Source organism: Thalassophryne amazonica, chromosome 18 (genome assembly GCF_902500255.1).
Source record: "Thalassophryne amazonica chromosome 18, fThaAma1.1, whole genome shotgun sequence".
Lineage (NCBI taxonomy): Eukaryota > Metazoa > Chordata > Actinopteri > Batrachoidiformes > Batrachoididae > Thalassophryne > Thalassophryne amazonica.
In genome coordinates, this window is record NC_047120.1 from 39988203 (window position 1) to 40007710 (window position 19508).

The following is a 19508-nucleotide window of genomic DNA, read 5'->3' on the forward strand; positions in this document are numbered from 1 at the left end:
TTGAACTTTCCCTCTGTTTAGAATAATTTGAACTTCTCTGCAGATGGATTTAAAATTCCAGCTTGGTGTTTTCATGTCTCTACCAGCAGGGGTCAGTCACGAAGCACATGTGACAGAGTGCACGTTTTAGTCATACGTGCAAAAAGGCGTTAAAAGAAAAGAAATAAAAAAGAAATTTGAATCGTCACTGTTTAGTTTTCATGATGTACTCTTTACAAAACTGTTAAATTTCTACAATATTCATAAACGAAGGTGACACTAGGACATTGGAAGTGTATTTCTATGTTGAGTGCATTAAATGTTTAAATGTGTGTAATTTATGGTGTTTTTGTTCATAAAGTAGGTTATTTTGTGTGTGAGAGACTGAGTGAGTGAGTGAGAGAGAGGGAGACACACACACACACACACACACACACACACACACCACACACACACACACCACACACACACACACACACACACACACACACACACACACACACACACACACACACACACACTGTGTCACTGCAGCAGCATTCAGAGGAGCTTCAGTGTTCACAGTGTGCAGAGAACGAGTCGCTGGATTTTTATGGGCTCCATCACATCAGGTGAGTCCTTTTCTTCTGCATCTCTTTCACTTTAATAGTTTGAACTATTTCCCACTTTCCCCATTCCTGCATATTTTCTTTATTTTCATGTCAGGTGAAGGTGATTGTGCTCCGTGCTGCAGTTCACACACAGTACAGGTGTCATGCTGTGAATCTTAAGGACAAAAACAGCTTAAAGAGGTCAGGAGTGGTTCAAATCCACATCAGAGGAAGACCATAAGTTCATTAAAGTCGTTCATCAAAAGTTCTAAAAGTGGAAATGGGTCCTTCATATTAATTTGACCTCAGTCATGTAATAAATTACTCTGCCAGCTTCATTAAACTGGGAGCTGCAGATGACTGAAATATGTTCTCTTCCAACTTTCATGTGGGTACAGGAGCAGATAAACTGCATTCTTTTTTTTTTTTTTTTTTTTAAAGCATTATTTTACACATTTTAATAAACTATTAGCAGAGAATTAGAAAAAACTTTGCCCAAATGTTGAATTTGTAACTTGTGATGCAGGCAACACTACAAAGGCTAATGTGTTGTTGTAGTTTTTAAAAATATGAGAGGAATCATGTAAAGTATCATGTACCTGTAACTATTTCTAGCTGCCATACAATACTTTTCTGGCATACATTTTTATGTAATTTGTTTTGCAATGTAAAAAATGTTGTAATTTATGATTTTGATGAAAAACAAGTTTGGGCTGAACTAATTAAGCAAGCATATGTTTTAAGCCAAAAGACTATTAATAATGCAAACATAATACACATAAACAGGCATATAAAATGGTGTGGAAAAACTGAACTTTTCCACACTCAAATGTTTTTAAATTAAAAATATTAACATTTTTAAAGAAAAGGAAGCGTAATTAAATTTCCTTTTCATTAAAATTTCAAAAATTACACCCTGACAGCAGAAAAAAATGTCAATAACATGATAGAAATTGCACTAAAATATCAAAACCAAAGCAATGGTACATACAAGTATGTGCCTCTGTTAGCATAACACAACTACATCATCACTTTACAGACATTTTTTTTTAAATTATTTATTTATTAGATAAGTCGGGGATGGATACATGAACATTCCAAATTGCAGAATATGTCTTGACTTCATTTCCTTCAGTGATTAAGAAATATAAACACTGTGGGTCTGTATGTAAATCTGTTTCCAAAACTGAGTGACTGTTCAAGAAGGAGCCAAGTGAGGGAAGCCACCAGACACCCAACACAACCCTAAAAATGAGTGACAGGCTTCTGTAACTGACTGGTGAAACTGTGCATTTTGCAACTTTTGTTTGTATACAACATATATAACCTATAAAAATGACTCACTCCCTTTATTTTATATGATCTGTTTTATATCACACCCAAATCAGCAATTCAGCATTCTTTATACAAAACAATTCAAAATTATGCTGTTTAATCAGAAATGGAAGGCAGGTCTCCACAAGATCCACAAAAGCTTAAACCACACAATATTTTTTATTGCACAAGTGCTCACCTTGTTCAATAAAACACATTTAAATAATCACTTTTACAACCATTTGGCTTCAAACAAGTTATAGGATGAAACCAAGAAGTTATTTCACTTACTGTATTGCATACAACAATATATACAATCCATTAATTGCAATTATATATGTAATTTCGATCATGTTGAGATATTTTTGACTGAGATTCAAAATTTTTATGTAAAGATGCCAGATTTTGTTTTTTTAATGACATAAAAACACTGAATAATTCTTAACTGGAGATATAACTGGTAGATGACTGATCTGTTATAATAGCTCAGTCTCTATTATTGTGAGATGGTCTATGACCATAACATATTGAAAAGGATTTATTAAGTTGTCATGGCAACCAGCAAGTTTGTCTCACATTTACATCAACAGGAACTGCAAGGTGATGTGTGTGTGTGTGTGTGTGTGGTGGGCGCACGCAGTGCATGTATCTCCAATTTGCTTTGTTTGAAAAGCCATCAATATTTAGTAGTTTAAAGGGCTATAAAACCACATCATCCTCACAATTAGTAGCTGAAAGCCAGAGAATAAAATCTTTTATTTATAAATAACGTAATCAATGATTAATTAACTGTTAAAATCATTGCTATTTTCTATCTAGGTAATAAAAGACTCAGCTGACATTTTTCCCTTTGTCTGTGTGTTACTGTTGCACAGATTATTTGATACACAATGACAATTTCATGCTTCTCAGGGAAGATTTGTCCACATCACAGTAAACGTGGCTCACGGAGGAAACTTACTTATTCTTCTTTCTTTTTCACAGATAAAATGTTAATTATGGTTCAGATGTGAGCGAACTCCAATTGGATCCCACTGTTGAAGAAAGAAAGAAAAAAGAAAAAGAGGGGCATATATACACACATTAAAGTACAGTAGTGTTCAGAATAATAGTAGTGCTATGTGACTAAAAAGATTAATCCAGGTTTTGAGTATATTTCTTATTGTTACATGGGAAACAAGGTACCAGTAGATTCAGTAGATTCTAACAAATCCAACAAGACCAAGCATTCATGATATGCACACTCTTAAGGCTATGCAATTGGGCTATTAGTAAAAAAAAGTAGAAAAGGGGGTGTTCACAATACTAGGAGCATCTGCTGTTGACGCTACAAACTCAAAACTATTATGTTCAAACTGCTTTTTTTTTTTAGCAATCTTGTGAATCACTAAACTAGTATTTAGTTGTATACCACAGTTTTCATGATTTCTTCACATCTGCAAGGCATATTTTTGTTGGTTTGGAACCAAGATTTTGCTCGTTTACTAGTGTGCTTGGGGTCATTGTCTTGTTGAAACACCCATTTCCAAGGGCATGTCCTCTTCAGCATAAGGCAACAGAGACCTCTTCAAATATTTTGACATATCCAAACTGATCCATGATACCTGGTATGCGATATATAGGCCCAACACCATAGTAGGATAAACATGCCCATATCATGATGCTTCCCACCCCATGCTTCACTGTCTTCACTGTGAACTGTGGCTTGAATTCAGAGTTTGGGGGTCATCTCACAAACTGTCCTGCGGCCCTTGGACCCAAAAAGAACAATTTTACTCTCCATCAGTCCACAAAATATTCCTCCATTTCTCTTTAGGCTAGTTGATGTGTTATTTGGCAAATTGTCACCTCTTCTGCACATCTTTTATTTAACAGAGGGACTTTGCGGGGAATTCTTGCAAATAAATTAGCTTCACACAGGCGTCTTCTAACTGTCACAGCACTTACAGGTAACTCCAGACTGTCTTTGATCATCCTGGAGCTGATCAATGGGTGAGCCTTTGCCATTCTGGTTATTCTTCTATCTGTTTTGATGGTTGTTTTCCATTTTCTTCCACGCATCTCTGTTTTTTTTTGTCCATTTTAAAGCATTGGAGATCATTGTAGATGAACAGCCTATAATTTTTTGCACCTGCGTATAAGTTTCCCCTCTCCAATCAGCTTTTTAATCAAACTATGCTGTTCTTCTGAACAATGTCTTGAACGTCCCATTTTCCTCAGGCTTTCAAAGAGAAAAACATGTTCAATAGGTGCTGGCTTCATCCTTAAATAGGGGATACCTGATTCACACCAGTTTGTTCCACAAAATTGACAAACTCACTGACTGAATGCCACACTACTATTATTGTGAACACCCCCTTTTCTACCTTTTTTTTTACTAATATCCCAATTTCATAGCCTTAAGAGTGTGCATATCATGAATGCTTGGTCTTGGATTTGTGAGAATCTACTCAATCTACTGGTACCTTGTTTCCCATGTAACAGTAAGAAATATACTCAAAGCCTGGATTAATTTTTTTAGTTCCATAGCACTACTTTTATTCTGAACACTACTGTAAGTTCCTTTAGCTGCTCCCTTATTTTCACTCAGGATCGTCACAGCAGATCCAATTTGCATGTTGATTTGGCACAGGTTTTATGTCGGATACCCTTCCTGATGGAATTCCACATTACATGGAGAAATATGGCAGGGGCAGGGTTTAACCCAGAACCTTCTGCACTGAAACCAAGTGCACTAACCACATGGCCACCACCCCTGAAACATATTTACAGTGCAGTGGTTTCCTCCAAACATGACATCTGGCATTCATGCCAAAGAGTTCAGTCTTTGTCTCATCAGACCAGAGAATTTTGTTTCTCATGGTCTGAGAGTCTTTCAGGTGCCTTTTGGCAAACTCCACGCAGGCTGCCATGTTCCTTTTACTAAGGAGTGGCTTCTGTCTGGCCACTCTACCATACAGTCCTGATTGGTGGATGCTGCAGAGATGGTTGTTCTTCTGGAAGGTTCTTCTCCTCTCCACAGAGGAATGCTGGAGCTCTGACAGAGTGACCATCAGGTTCTTGGTCACCTCCCTGACTAAGGCCATTCTCCCCTGATAGCTGAGTTTAGACGGGCATCCAGCTCTAGGAAGAGTTCTGGTAGATCCGAACTTCTTCCATTTACAGATGATGGAGGCCACTCTGCTCATTGGGACCTTCAAAGCAGCACAAATGTTTCTGTGCTCTTCCCTAGATTTGTGCCTCAAGACAATCCTGTCTCGTAGATCTACAGACAATTCCTTTGACTTCATCCTTGGTTTGTGCTCTGACATGCACTGTCATCTGTGAGACCTTATATGTAGACAGTTGTGTGCCTTTCCAAATCATGTCAAGTCAACTGAATTTACCCCAGATGGACTCCAGTTAAGCTGTAGAAACATCTCAAGGATGATCAATGGAAACAGGATGCACCTGAGCTCAAATATGAGTTTCATGGCAAAGGCTGTGAATACTTTTGTACATGTTATTTTATTTTAAAATTATTTTTAATAAATTAGCAAAAATCAAAAAAAAAAAAAAATCCCCAAAACTTTTCACATCGTCATTATGGGGTATCAAGTGTAAAATTTAGAGGTAAAAAATGAATTTCATCCATTTTGGAATAAGGTTGTAATAGTTTCCGGATGCAGTGCATATATACATATATAGTGGTAATTTTGTTGGTTAAAGCTTCACAAACCGATCAGTGTGTGAAATAAAAGTTGTAACAAGTTGCAAGCTAGTCACAATACAATTTAGTTGCCGGGGGAAAAAAATCAGAAAGTCACTAAACTGGCAACACTACCTATCATAGGAACAAGCCTAAAGTTATCATTAGATGTGCTGAAAGCATCTACAGATCAATAAACAGGAAGAAAGTGATGCACAGCAAAAGGTGTTACAGACACATCCTGCTGTTTTCTTCGATCTCTCCCATCATGCATGAGACATCAGGCATGGCATGACTGGGGCAGATGTGTTTACCTTTCCTCCAGGAGTTTCCATGCTTTCGTCAGTCTGGCAACATGTTGTCATCTCCAGTGCAAGTAACACAAATGCAGATGTGGAGACAATGGTGTGTGTTTACTGTCTGTTCCATGAGGGCAGCAGTTGATAAAACGGCACACACAAGGATCAGTTTGATTTGTTAATCTACAGTAGGCCTACTTTCTTTTTTTGACATGCTGTTTTTTGGGTGATGATAGCGCTGGTGCTCCCAAAGAAAATGAGTTTGAAGTGCATGTTGCACTTTTACACTTGTTTAGGCTGCCTGTGCATTATGCAAAAATAAGTAAAATAATATTACACTGTATTCTACATTATCTGATGGCAGTGTTTGTTAAGGGGTTTTTTAATGGTTGTCCAGTGAAGGAAGATGCTTCTTCAGCAGTTCTTTACCTGCAAATGTTAAATAAAACCGAACAAATCTCAGTTTCTGACAAACTTATTCTGCCACCATAAAGCTCTCTATAATTGGCAATGCAGCAGACAAAAACTTGCATGATGCAGTTTCATCGATAACATCCAAAATGGTAAATGGACTGCACTTATATAATGCTTTTCCATCTGCATCAGACGCTCAAAGCACTTTACAAATAATCCCTCACATTCAACCTGATGTGAGGGTGCTGCCATACAAGGTACTCACTACACACTGGGAGCAACTAGAGGGATTAAGGACCTTGCCCAAGGGCCCGTAGTGATTTTCCAGTCAGGCTGGGATCTGAACCGAGGATCCTCTGGTCTCAAACCCAATGCTTTAACCACTACACCATCACCTCCCCATCCATCCAAAGATGCTTATCTCATGGGTCGCAACCTTGCCCCCAAAGATCACCTGTGCCGCATGTTTTCCAGCTCTCCCTACTGCATCCTCTGCCAATTAGGCATGTCAGGTGGACTTCAGCCAATCAAGCGCTGGGGAACAACACCTGTGGTTGGTGACCCCTCCTATCACCCCTTCAGAGTTGTCTGGGTGTCTTCTCTCACTATTTTCCTTCTTGCACAATCACTTAATTCTTTTTGACAACTGCTTACTTTGGACAGGTTGCTGTTTGTATTTCTTAATGATTATTGTAAATGCAACCCAGTTTCACGGCAAGTTGTGATTCAGCAGCACGAAATATATACTAATCTATTGGCTCGTGACATTGTGATGAAAAGCGCCTTATTTTCGTCAAGGCAGCACGAATTAATTCTAATTCGTTCAGTGATGGCAGCATGAAATTAAAAGTGAAGCGGGGGTGGGGGGGGCGGGGTGGTTATAGTTAGGGTGGGGGTAAAGAGTAAGATTAGGTTATCGTTAAGGTTAGGGTTGGGGGTAGGAGTAGGGTTAGGAATAGTGAGTTTAAAAAAAATCATGACGAAAATTTGACTCATTTCATCATGGGAGCACAAAAAAACAAAAAAAAGCAAACAAACAAACAAACAAAAAACACACGTGAGACTGGGCTGTGTAAATGACACCGAAGACATGTTCAAGTTGACTTATCTGAAGAAAACTGGCTGTAAAAGTATTGATTTCAATTTAAAGATAGTCTGTATATTTAGTTTGTCCAATTATTTTTTTGGCTGTGAAAATGTAGAGCTCTGTATACAAATGGCTTCCTAAAAAGGTAATACAAAATTTTTTGTTAAACCCCTTGAATTAAATGTGAAAGTCTGCAGGACAGCCCCCCTCCACTGTGGTGGTGCCCAGAAACACAATTACAAGAATTGGGTCACTGTCCAAATACATATGGACCGCTTTGTAGATTTTGAGGAGTTTCTTTGTTTATACTTTTGGTTGCTTTTTCCGGTCATGTGACATGAGTGTTCCCTCCCATAGCTCATGTGGATGTGTCACAAAGAGCACAGATCTGCTCAGTGGGTGTGTCTAACACAGCCAGCGGGAGTCCAGATACGGGTTTCTGTCATAGATGTCTCAAACAAGCCTTTTCAAATGTAAATTTTGAGTTCCTACATACATAATAATAGAACTGTGACACTTTGAGGATGTTAAACAACAAACGCCACAATATTTAATCATAAACGCAACTGAAAATCATATTTTGACCAAAATATCCTCAACCCAAACTGCAGGGATCTATGCACCACAGCTGTCACTCTCCTTTCTTGTCCTTCACTTTATTTGATGGGCTGGTCTGAAAGTGCTTACACAGAGGTCATTTGACTCATTGTGGCTCATGCAGCGAGTGATTAGCAACAGCCATGGAGAGTACACAGAGAGCTGTCCAGTGTCACTGCGAGGCAGAGAGGGATTCACAGTGTTGACCCTTTGATCAGTGACACAGCTGAAGAACAAGCAGCCAGGCGGAGATTCTGGCAATGGCATAGAGCCTAATCTTGAGATTATGTGTCATACTGCTCTTGTGTGCACACAACCAATTATGAGCTGCGTGTTCCAAAATGATTCTGAAAAGTTTTTTCCTGGAAAATGGAGAAAAAAAAAAATCTGTCTTGTAATTGTTTAGCAATAAACAGCATCTTCTGCTTTTAATAAATTTTTTGCAATCATAAAGTTTTGACGCATATCATAAATTAAATTTCTGACTCAGGTCAGATGGAACACAAATTTCTGTAATTGCAATAAATCTTGGGCTGAAGCTTCCACGATGTATCACAAAGTCAATGAATTGTTTGTATAAAAGTCATATGTGCGTTTGCATGTATGTGTATCTGCCTAACACACACACACACACACACACACACACACACACCTACCTAATAAGCAAAATGGAATAAGGCAATGTCCGAATACTTATGGTCTTGAGTATATTGAAGCAGAGTGGGATGGGGGTTATGTAGCAACTGTACTGTCAGAGGCAAAGCAATCAAATGTCTATGAAATCTTGTCCGTGGGGATCCACGGGCTCTAGATTTGGTAGTTTTTATAATAGGTAGCTGACATTTTTCAAGGGTGGTAATAAATTAAGCTATGAGTTGGAATGGTGTGCAAGTCCAGAATGTTTTTAGAATGCTAGACATCAACAATTTTTAGAAGAGGAACTCAACCCTTTTATTTCCTGTTAATTGTGGATTTTTTAAATGTTGATTTACTGTCTTTATGTATTTATAAATTGTTTAGGTTGTTGTTATCATATACACACTGTCGTTACTTTTATTTTATCATTTAATTTTTAAATGGACCAAAATGGAAACAAGTGTTTTCACTTTCTTGTGTCATCCATGTATTTTTATCATATTTATAATTATATTATGTACTTACATTGAACTTACTAAATAAAATTCACACACACTTTTAATATAAAGATGATTCACTACCCCCTACTGGAATGGTGTGTGAGTGTGCGAGTCCAGAATGTAGTTTGTAACATCCATTGTTCAGTGTTGTTAGCTAATATCTGTAGCTTCTCCATAAATATTAGTTCTATCAACATTCCGTTTTGGCGGTGTTCATCTCGTACATAAGCATACCAAATGGTAAATGTCAGCTGTCTGCAGTTTCTTCGTGATCAAAGTTTTACACACACACACACACTTTTTGTCTTTTCCGTATTCTGCTGCAAGCAGGTGCTTCTAATTTTGGACATGAAGAAACAGAGTTGGTGGTGAAAGACATCAAACGCAGTATACATTTCACTCATGGTAACGGCTACATGGGACTTAACTAAACTGACTAAACCAATTGAACTACAAAAACAATAACAGCACTGTTAAACTAACATGAGCCACAATAACACTTAAATCCCCCTAACTCTGAACTCCCATGGTGCATTGCAGCACAACATCCATTGATTACTGGTTAGCTAAAATTGCTAATGTCTCCAAAAATCTTTGACCAAAGATACATAAGCATACTAAACGCCCTGGTTTCGGAATGATCTAAGCTGCACGCACGCATGCACAGGAGGCCACTTGGCTATTATAATATAGAGTGAAGGCCACACTTTACAACAAACAGTACTGCGGCTGAAGCCTATCCCAGTGGACAATACTGAAAAGGTGGAGGTACACACTGGACAGGCAACCAGTCTATCGCAGGGCCAAGGGGCCAGTGTTACAACTGTTCCTGATTTCCCCTGTACATGAGATAATAAAAGGTTTTCATTTTAATTTTATTCTTCAAACTCCATTTCAGGCTATGCTGCACTTTTTTTTTGAACATACTTTTCTTCGACAGGCTGAAAGTGTTTCCTATTGGAGGATAATCGATCAAGAAGCAAAGCTGAGTGAAAAAGAGGGTATTCTTAGACCCAGGTCTACTTAATAAACATGAAAAACCAGACATCGGGCCAGTGTGTGCTGCTGCTGCTTGTCACCAGGCTCTCCCAGCTTTGGGCCTTCCCCTTCAGCCCGTCCTTGGACCTGGACGTTACCCCCAGAACCACAGTCTTTTCCAAAGGTGAGACACAACGCCTTGTGCCGCCGTGCATGCACACATACACCTCACTGCCCTATTTGACAGCGCTGCTGCTCCAGCTCCTCTCTGCCCTCCCCTTAAAAATAAATAAATAAATAAATAAAAAGTGACACAGTTCTGAAGTTGGCCCTGAAGACAGCTCCTTCATCCTCAGAGTTATTAGTCGTCTCTCTCAAGCCTCGTCCTAGATCACACGGCTCAGCAAACGCTTTTTAATGAAAAAATAGACAAAACCTGCCCGCACCACCACTCCCCAAAATAAAATAAAATAAAAAATACTGCTGAATAAGCTGCAAACAAGCACCACTGCCTTATCCCAGTGTGCCCCCTTCTTAACAACCGTTCACCTTTCTCTCCCTCTCCTCTTGCTCTCCATCACTGCGGCACTGCGACAAGGAAGCTTCAACACCGGCCGGTCGGACAGAAGTGCTCTCCGCCCCTCTCCACTCGTCTTCAGCCCTTAGTGGATCAGTTTTATTAGAGGAAGTGTGAAGTGAACAGGGCCGGTTGAATTCTTGGGTGTCATAACCGAGTGTTGTACCCAGAGTGGATCACTGTGCATGAACCCAATCACAGCCAGTATCCAGGAGAAGCTTCTCCTCACTGTGCTTTTGGCCACCGTTTGAATCAGACATGAGTTAAAGTAGCCAGAAAATGATCAACACCTCATTGGTAGAGGCATTAGGAGGAGATTGTAATATTTTATTTTTGGTGTTATCGTTATTATTTATCATTTTTAAGTTACAACCAGTGTGGTACAACTTGGGTTGATGATTGTTTTACCTTTAACACTGACCTTCACCTTGTGCTTCAAGAAGGGTAAAGAATTTGTAGGAGTCCACAACTGAACCAGAGTAGCAAAACTGTCAGGACGGGCGGGAGCCCGTCACCAGGAGAGGTTGGACCCGCAATACAGACTCCCAGACTTGACAGGTGTAAGAGAAAACGTGGTCTTTATTTCAGGCAAAGGTTCAGTACACATGTGGTCAGTCAGCGTGGCAGAGATACAAACAGGATCAGGCTGAGACATAGTCACAAACGAGCAGGGTTCAGAGGCACGAGCAATACCAGACATCCGGAATAAGGCAAAAGGCATGGTCAAGGTAACAGAGCAAGGTTCCAAAACACGGCAAGACAAAAAACAGGACTGTAATGGGCGCTGGAAAGTGTGCTAAGACAACAATCTGGCAGTGAGCTGTGAGTTTGTGGAGGCTTAAATAACAGGTGGAGTAAACGAAGTGCATGTATAGACTGATTGGGTAACAAGGTGCATGTGTGGAGGGAAGATTCTAGAAAGGGGGTGTGGCTAGTGGACAAAGAGTAAGCACTGTGCAAGATAGTGAAGGAAGGGGAACACAGAGTGGAGTGATGTAACAGACAAAGACACATTAGTTGGCGGCAAGAGTGTGAGTGAATGGAAACACAAAGCAGACATAAACAATCAATCAATCAATCAATCAACTTTTTTCTTATATAGCGCCAAATCACAACAAACAGTTGCCCCAAGGCGCTCCATATTGTAAGGCAAGGCCATACAATAATTATGAAAAACCCCAACGGTCAAAACGACCCCCTATGAGCAAGCACTTGGCAACAGTGGGAAGGAAAAACTCCCTTTTAACAGGAAGAAACCTCCAGCAGAACCAGGCTCAGGGAGGGGCAGTCTTCTGCTGAGACTGGTTGGGGCTGAGGGAAAAAACCAGGAAAAAGACATGCCGTGAAGGGGGGCAGAGATCGATCACTAATGATTAAATGCAGAGTGATGCATACGGAGCAAAAAGAGAAAGAAACAGTGCATCATGGGAACCCCCCCACAATCTACGTCTAAAGCAGCATAACCAAGGGATGGTCCAGGGTCACCCGATCCAGCCCTAACTATAAGCCTTAGCGAAAAGGAAAGTTTTAAGCCTAATCTTAAAAGTAGAGAGGGTATCTGTCTCCCTCATCTGAATTGGGAGCTGGTTCCACAGGAGAGGAGCCTGAAAGCTGAAGGCTCTGCCTCCCATTCTACTCTTACAAACCCTAGGAACTACAAGTAAGCCCGCAGTCTGAGAGCGAAGCGCTCTAATGGGGTAATATGGTACTACGAGGTCCCTAAGATAAGATGGGACCTGATTATTCAAACCTTATAAGTAAGAAGAAGAATTTTAAATTCTATTCTAGAATTAACAGGAAGCCAATGAAGAGAGGCCAACACGGGTGAGATATACTCTCTCCTGCTAGTCCCCGTCAGTACTCTAGCTGCAGCATTCTGAACCAACTGAAGGCTTTTTAGGGAACTTTTAGGACAACCTGATAATAATGAATTACAATAGTCCAGCCTAGAGGAAATAAATGCATGAATTAGTTTTTCAGCATCACTCTGAGACAAGACCTTTCTGATTTTAGAGATATTGCGTAAATGCAAAAAGGCAGTCCTACATATTTGTTTAATATGCGCTTTGAATGACATATCCTGATCAAAAATGACTCCAAGATTTCTCACAGTATTACTAGAGATCAGGGAAATGCCATCCAGAGTAACGATCTGGTTAGACACCATGCTTCTAAGATTTGTGGGGCCAAGTACAATAACTTCAGTTTTATCTGAGTTTAAAAGCAGGAAATTAGAGGTCATCCATGTCTTTATGTCTGTAAGACAATCCTGCAGTTTAGCTAATTGGTGTGTATCCTCTGGCTTCATGGATAGATAAAGCTGGGTATCATCTGCGTAACAATGAAAATTTAAGCAATACGTCTAATAATACTGCCTAAGGGAAGCATGTATAAAGTGAATAAAATTGGTCCTAGCACAGAACCTTGTGGAACTCCATAATTAACTTTAGTCTGTGAAGAAGATTCCCCATTTACATGAACAAACTGTAATCTATTAGACAAATATGATTCAAACCACCGCAGCGCAGTGCCTTTAATACCTATGACATGCTCTAATCTCTGTAATAAAATTTTATGGTCAACAGTATCAAAAGCAGCACTGAGGTCCAACAGAACAAGCACAGAGATAAGTCCACTGTCCGAAGCCATAAGAAGATAATTTGTAACCTTCACTAATGCTGTTTCTGTACTATGATGAATTCTAAAACCTGACTGAAACTCTTCAAATAGACCATTCCTCTGCAGGTGATCAGTTAGCTGTTTTACAACTACCCTCTCAAGAATCTTTGAGAGAAAAGGAAGGTTGGAAATTGGCCTATAATTAGCTAAGATAGCTGGGTCAAGTGATGGCTTTTTAAGTAATGGTTTAATTACTGCCACCTTAAAGGCCTGTGGTACATAACCAACTAACAAAGATAGATTGATCATATTTAAGATTGAAGCATTAAATAATGGTAGGACTTCCTTGAGCAGCCTGGCAGGAATGGGGTCCAATAAACATGCCGATGGTTTGGACGAAGCAACCAATGAAAATAACTCAGACAGAACAACCGGAGAGAAAGAGTCCAACCAAATACCGGCATCACTGAAAGCAGCCAAAGATAACGATACATCTTTGGGATGGTTATGAGTAATTTTTTCTCTAATAGTCAAAATTTTGTTAGCAAAGAAAGTCATGAAGTCATTACTAGTTAAAGTTAATGGAATACTCAGCTCAATAGAGCTCTGACTCTTTGTCAGCCTAGCTACAGTGCTGAAAAGAAACCTGAGGTTATTCTTATTTTCTTCAATTAGTGATGAGTAGAAAGATGTCCTAGCTTTACGGAGGGCTTTTTTATAGAGCAACAAACTCTTTTTCCAGGCTAAGTGAAGATCTTCTAAATTAGTGAGACGCCATTTCCTCTCCAACTTACGGGTTATCTGCTTTAAGCTACGAGTTTGTGAGTTATACCACGGAGTCAGACACTTCTGATTTAAAGCTCTCTTTTTCAGAGGAGCTACAGCATCCAAAGTTGTCTTCAAAGAGGATGTAAAACTATTGACGAGATACTCTAACTCCCTTACAGAGTTTAGGTAGCTACTCTGCTCTGTGTTGGTATATGACATTAGAGAACATAACGAAGGAATCATATCCTTAAACCTAGTTACAGCGCTTTCTGAAAGACTTCTAGTGTAATGAAACTTATTCCCCACTGCAGGGTAGTCCATCAGGGTAAATGTAAATGTTATTAAAAAATGATCAGACAGAAGGGAGTTTTCAGGGAATACTGTTAAGTCTTCTATTTCCATACCATAAGTCAGAACAAGATCTAAGATATGATTAAAGTGGTGGGTGGACTCATTTACTTTTTGAGCAAAGCCGATAGAGTCTAATAATAGATTAAATGCAGTGTTGAGGCTGTCATTCTCAGCATCTGTGTGGATATTAAAATCGCCCACTATAATTATCTTATCTGAGCTAAGCACTAAGTCAGACAAAAGGTCTGAAAATTCACAGAGAAACTCACAGTAACGACCAGGTGGACGATAGATAATAACAAATAAAACTGGTTTTTGGGACTTCCAATTTGGATGGACAAGACTAAGAGACAAGCTTTCAAATGAATTAAAGCTCTGTCTAGGTTTTTGATTAATTAATAAGCTGGAATGGAAGATTGCTGCTAATCCTCCGCCACGGCCCGTGCTGCGAGCATTCTGACAGTTAGTGACTCGGGGGTGTTGACTCATTTAAACTAACATATTCATCCTGCTGTAACCAAGTTTCTGTTAGGCAGAATAAATCAATACGTTGATCAATTATTATATCATTTACCAACAGGGACTTAGAAGAGAGAGACCTAATGTTTAATAGACCACATTTAACTGTTTTAGTCTGTGGTGCAATTGAAGGTGCTATATTATTTTTTCTTTTTGAATTTTTATGCTTAAATAGATTTTTGCTGGTTATTGGTGGTCTGGGAGCAGGCACCGTCTCTACGGGGATGGGGCAACGAGGGGATGGCAGGGGGAGAGAAGCTGCAGAGAGGTGTATAAGACCACAGCTCTGCCTCCTGGTCCCAACGCTGGACAGTCACAGTTTGGAGGATCCAAGAAAATTGGCCAGATTTCTAGAAATGAGAGCTGCTCCATCTAAAGTGGGATGGATGCCGTCTCTCCTAACAAGACCAGGTTTTCCCCAGAAGCTTTGCCAATTATCAATGAAGCCCACCTCATTTTTTGGACACCACTCAGACAGCCAGCAATTCAAGGAGAACATGCGGCTAAACATGTCACTCCCGGTCTGATTGGGGAGGGGCCCAGAGAAAACAACAGAGTCCGACATTGTTTTTGCAAAGTTACACACCGATTTAATGTTAATTTTAGTGACCTCCGATTGGCGTAACCGAGTGTCATTACTGCCGACGTGAATTACAATCTTACCAAATTTACGCTTAGCCTTAGCCAGCAATTTCAAATGTCCTTCGATGTCGCCTGCTCTGGCCCCCGGAAGACAATTGACAATGGTTGCTGGTGTCGCTAACTTCACATTTCTCAAAACAGAGTCGCCAATAAGCAGAGTTTGATCCTCGGCGAGTGTATCGTCGAGTGGGGAAAAACGGTTAGAGATGTGAACGGGTTGACGGTGTACACAGGGCTTCTGTTTAGGGCTACGCTTCCTCCTCACAGTCACCCAGTCAGCCTGCTTTCCCGACTGCCCGGGATCTGCCAGGGGGGAACTAACGGCGGCTAAGCTACCTTGGTCCGCACCGACTACAGGGGCCTGGCTAGCTGTAGAATTTTCCACGGTGCGGAGCCGAGCCTCCAATTCGCCCAGCCTGGCCTCCAAAGCTACGAATAAGCTGCACTTATTACAAGTACCGTTACTGCTAAAGGAGGCCGAGGAATAACTAAACATTTCACACCCAGAGCAGAAAAGTACGGGAGAGACAGGAGAAGCCGCCATGCTAAATCGGCTAAGAGCTAGTAGCTACGCAACCTAGCGGATTCCCAGAAACACACAAAGTGAATAATGTGTAAATAATTTAAAGGTGATTCAGCAGAAGGAGTGCCCCAATCAAGGCACCAAACAGGCCATGAAGCAGCACAGGCAACGCACGACAACAGCGAACGCACGACAACGGTGCTAAAATAAAATAAAAATCAACTAAACACGCTGTGGAGCAGCACAGATAACGCACGACAACAGTGCTAAAAGAGAAAAAAAAAATAAAAAAAATAAAAAAAATAAAAACGAAAGCGTTAGCAAGCTAGTTAGCTTGCCAACGCTGATGAAAGTTAGCTGATAAAAGTGCTCCGTCGCGATGTTTCGACCATTAGAGGTCTTCCTTAGGCGTTGGAGCACAGTAAAAAAGTAAAAAAAAAAAAAAAAAAAAAAGTCTTGAAAAAGACTGTTAATTCAAGTCCAAAGCAGCAGGTAGCAGTCTCTGTGTAAACAGTCCCAACAGAGAGCCAAAATTCTGATGCCAAGCTAACAGCGCATTAGGGCTCATGATGGAAGACAAAGACATGGGGCAGGTGTAGTGAAGTGAAGTAACATAAATAACTGGGCATGAGACGAGAAGTGCGGAGTGGAAACAAATGGCAAAAGCAGAACCGAGCTACAATGGGAATCATTGGGCAGAATACAATACAATGACAAACCAGGCATGAACATGAAAACTGAAAGAAGACAAAGATAAAACTAAGCTGGACTGACTAAGAAAACAGAGTGGTAAAACAAACCAAAAATAAAACAGACTAATGAAAACTGACACCAAAGCACAACAGATAATATAACAAATAAGAAGGACAAAATAAACAAATGGTAAACAATGGAACCACAAACTGGCTGAACAAAACAAGAACAAAACTGGACAATGGCTAAAGTATAAAAGCAGCAAAGAAACAAAGTGACTAAGCAAAATAGAACATAGCAGAAACACATGATGAAAATAAACCACTAATAAATCAAAGCGGGAACAGAAGATGCCGCAAAGAAAAGGGCAAAAAAGGGATCAAGGCCTGGAACAGGGCTGGTCATGACAAAAACAAAACACATCCAACAAAACAACATTTATGACTTTATTTTTAATAATGTGTACCTTATTCTTTGAGGACAAGGTTAAAACTTGAGAACAAAGAAATTCCAAAAGCTCTGTCAACAATAACTCAACAACTAACTGACCTCCAGCTTCCAACAAACATCTTCAACAACCTCTTGGTAGCCTTAGAAGGGGGTCTCATCACCCCCTCCCAACCTGAAAAGAAAAGAAATTCAGTAGCTCCACCATAACCACAGATAAAAAATAAAAAAAAATCGCTATTTAAAATCCTGTATTTAGCCTCAGTTTCTGACCAGTTGTTTGCTTGGATAGTTGCCATCCTAGAATCGAGGCAGTCCTGTGATATTGTGGATGGGCCAACACACGACATCAGTGCGTGCTCTTAGACCTGACCTTTCTCACCAGTGCCAACATTCTCTGACTGATCTGGTGCTCTAGTGCCCCCTGTTTCCATAGCACTCATGAGTAGGGATGGGTATTGATAAGATTTTATCAATATCGATGCCATTATCGATTCTGCTTATTGATCCTATTCCTTATCGATTCCCTTATCGATACCTCGTGAATTTTGTACTAAAAGTAGGCTTTACAGGTTTTCTATGTATTTCATTGTCTTAAAGTAAATAAATATGAAATTGGTCACTGTATCCTTGATCTCTGGACATAAATAAAAATAAAACGGTGTTTCGCTTTGAAGTTATTAATTCCGACTGGATTCTATCATTCTAACTTGACTCGGCAGAGAGCCGCGCAGTGTTTGGAGCTGTGTGAACAGAATGGAGGACGATTCTCGTTTCTTTCGGGCAACAAGACAGGAGTCCCAGTTAGTAACTTTAATCTGCACAAAAGTGACTCACGATTTCACATATTCAGGGATGAAAGTGGTGAAAAACAAAAAGAGCTGAAACCCAAAATTACCCCCCAACACCACCCGCACAAAAATGTCTGAATTCTAGAAGCTCTGAAATGCAATGTGGGACTATTCCAGACAATAAACTGCAGTGAGTGCAGCATCCATTTAGGTGAGAAAAGAAAAACAACTTTCCTTATTCAAATTCATTCCAGTAGTATTCTGCTCTTACTAGGATGCAGCAGTTTTCTAGCTTGGCAGATAGTTCTGGAGGAAATCACTGAAGAAATTAACACATTGAAAATATGGTTTGACCGAAACAAACTGTCATTAAACTTAAATAAGACAGGGATGAAATGGAGGTGTAAGAGTCACTAGGTGTTCACAGGAAACACTTATTTATTTCTGTATGTATACTCAACAAAAATATAAACGCAACACTTTTGGTTTTGCTCCCATTTTGTATGAGATGAACTCAAAGATCTAAAACTTTTTCCACATACACAATATCACCATTTCCCTCAAATATTGTTCACAAACCAGTCTAAATCTGTGATAGTGAGCACTTCTCCTTTGCTGAGATAATCCATCCCACCTCACAGGTGTGCCATATCAAGATGCTGATTAGACACCATGATTAGTGCACAGGTGTGCCTTAGACTGCCCACAATAAAAGGCCACTCTGAAAGGTGCAGTTTTGTTTTATTGGGGGGGGGGGGGGATACCAGTCAGTATCTGGTGTGACCACCATTTGCCTCATGCAGTGCAACACATCTCCTTCGCATAGAGTTGATCAGGTTGTCAATTGTGGCCTGTGGAATGTTGGTCCACTCCTCTTCAATGGCTGTGTGAAGTTGCCACGACGAACTGGAGTCAGGTCGAGACCCCGATGAGGACGACGAGCATGCAGATGAGCTTCCCTGAGACGGTTTCTGACAGTTTGTGCAGAAATTCTTTGGTTATGCAAACCGATTGTTCCAGCAGCTGTCTGAGTGGCTGGTCTCAGACGATCTTGGAGGTGAACATGCTGGATGTGGAGGTCCTGGGCTGGTGTGGTTACACGTGGTCTGCGGTTGTGAGGCTGGTTGGATGTACTGCCAAATTCTCTGAAACACCTTTGGAGACAGCTTATGGTAGAGAAATGAACATTCAATACATGAGCAACAGCTCTGGTTGACATTCCTGCTGTCAGCATGCCAATTGCACACTCCCTCAAATCTTGCGACATCTGTGGCATTGTGCTGTGTGATAAAACTGCACCTTTCAGAGTGGCCTTTTATTGTGGGTAGTCTAAGGCACACCTGTGCACTAATCATGGTGTCTAATCAGCATCTTGATATGGTACACCTGTGAGGTGGGATGGATTATCTCAGCAAAGGAGAAGTGCTCACTATCACAGATTTAGACTGGTTTGTGAACAATATTTGAGGGAAATGGTGATATTGTGTATGTGGAAA

General features: G+C 40.2%; 1 protein-coding gene across 2 annotated transcripts in view; it reads left to right on the forward strand.

The window, feature by feature from the left end:
• The first annotated feature begins 500 nt into the window (after window positions 1–500).
• The window catches only part of sema4gb (sema domain, immunoglobulin domain (Ig), transmembrane domain (TM) and short cytoplasmic domain, (semaphorin) 4Gb), a 79125-nt gene continuing 60117 nt past the window's right edge, over window positions 501–19508 (forward strand). Inside the window, exons 1-2 of one of the 2 annotated variants that reach the window (XM_034194321.1) lie at window positions 501–590; window positions 10045–10266. In XM_034194321.1, the coding sequence (XP_034050212.1) occupies window positions 10137–10266 (130 nt within the window). In that variant the 5' untranslated portion in view covers window positions 501–590; window positions 10045–10136. Of the gene's footprint in view, window positions 591–2919; window positions 2972–10044; window positions 10267–19508 lie in introns of those variants that run through there. The other variant, XM_034194322.1, reaches the window with a different exon arrangement.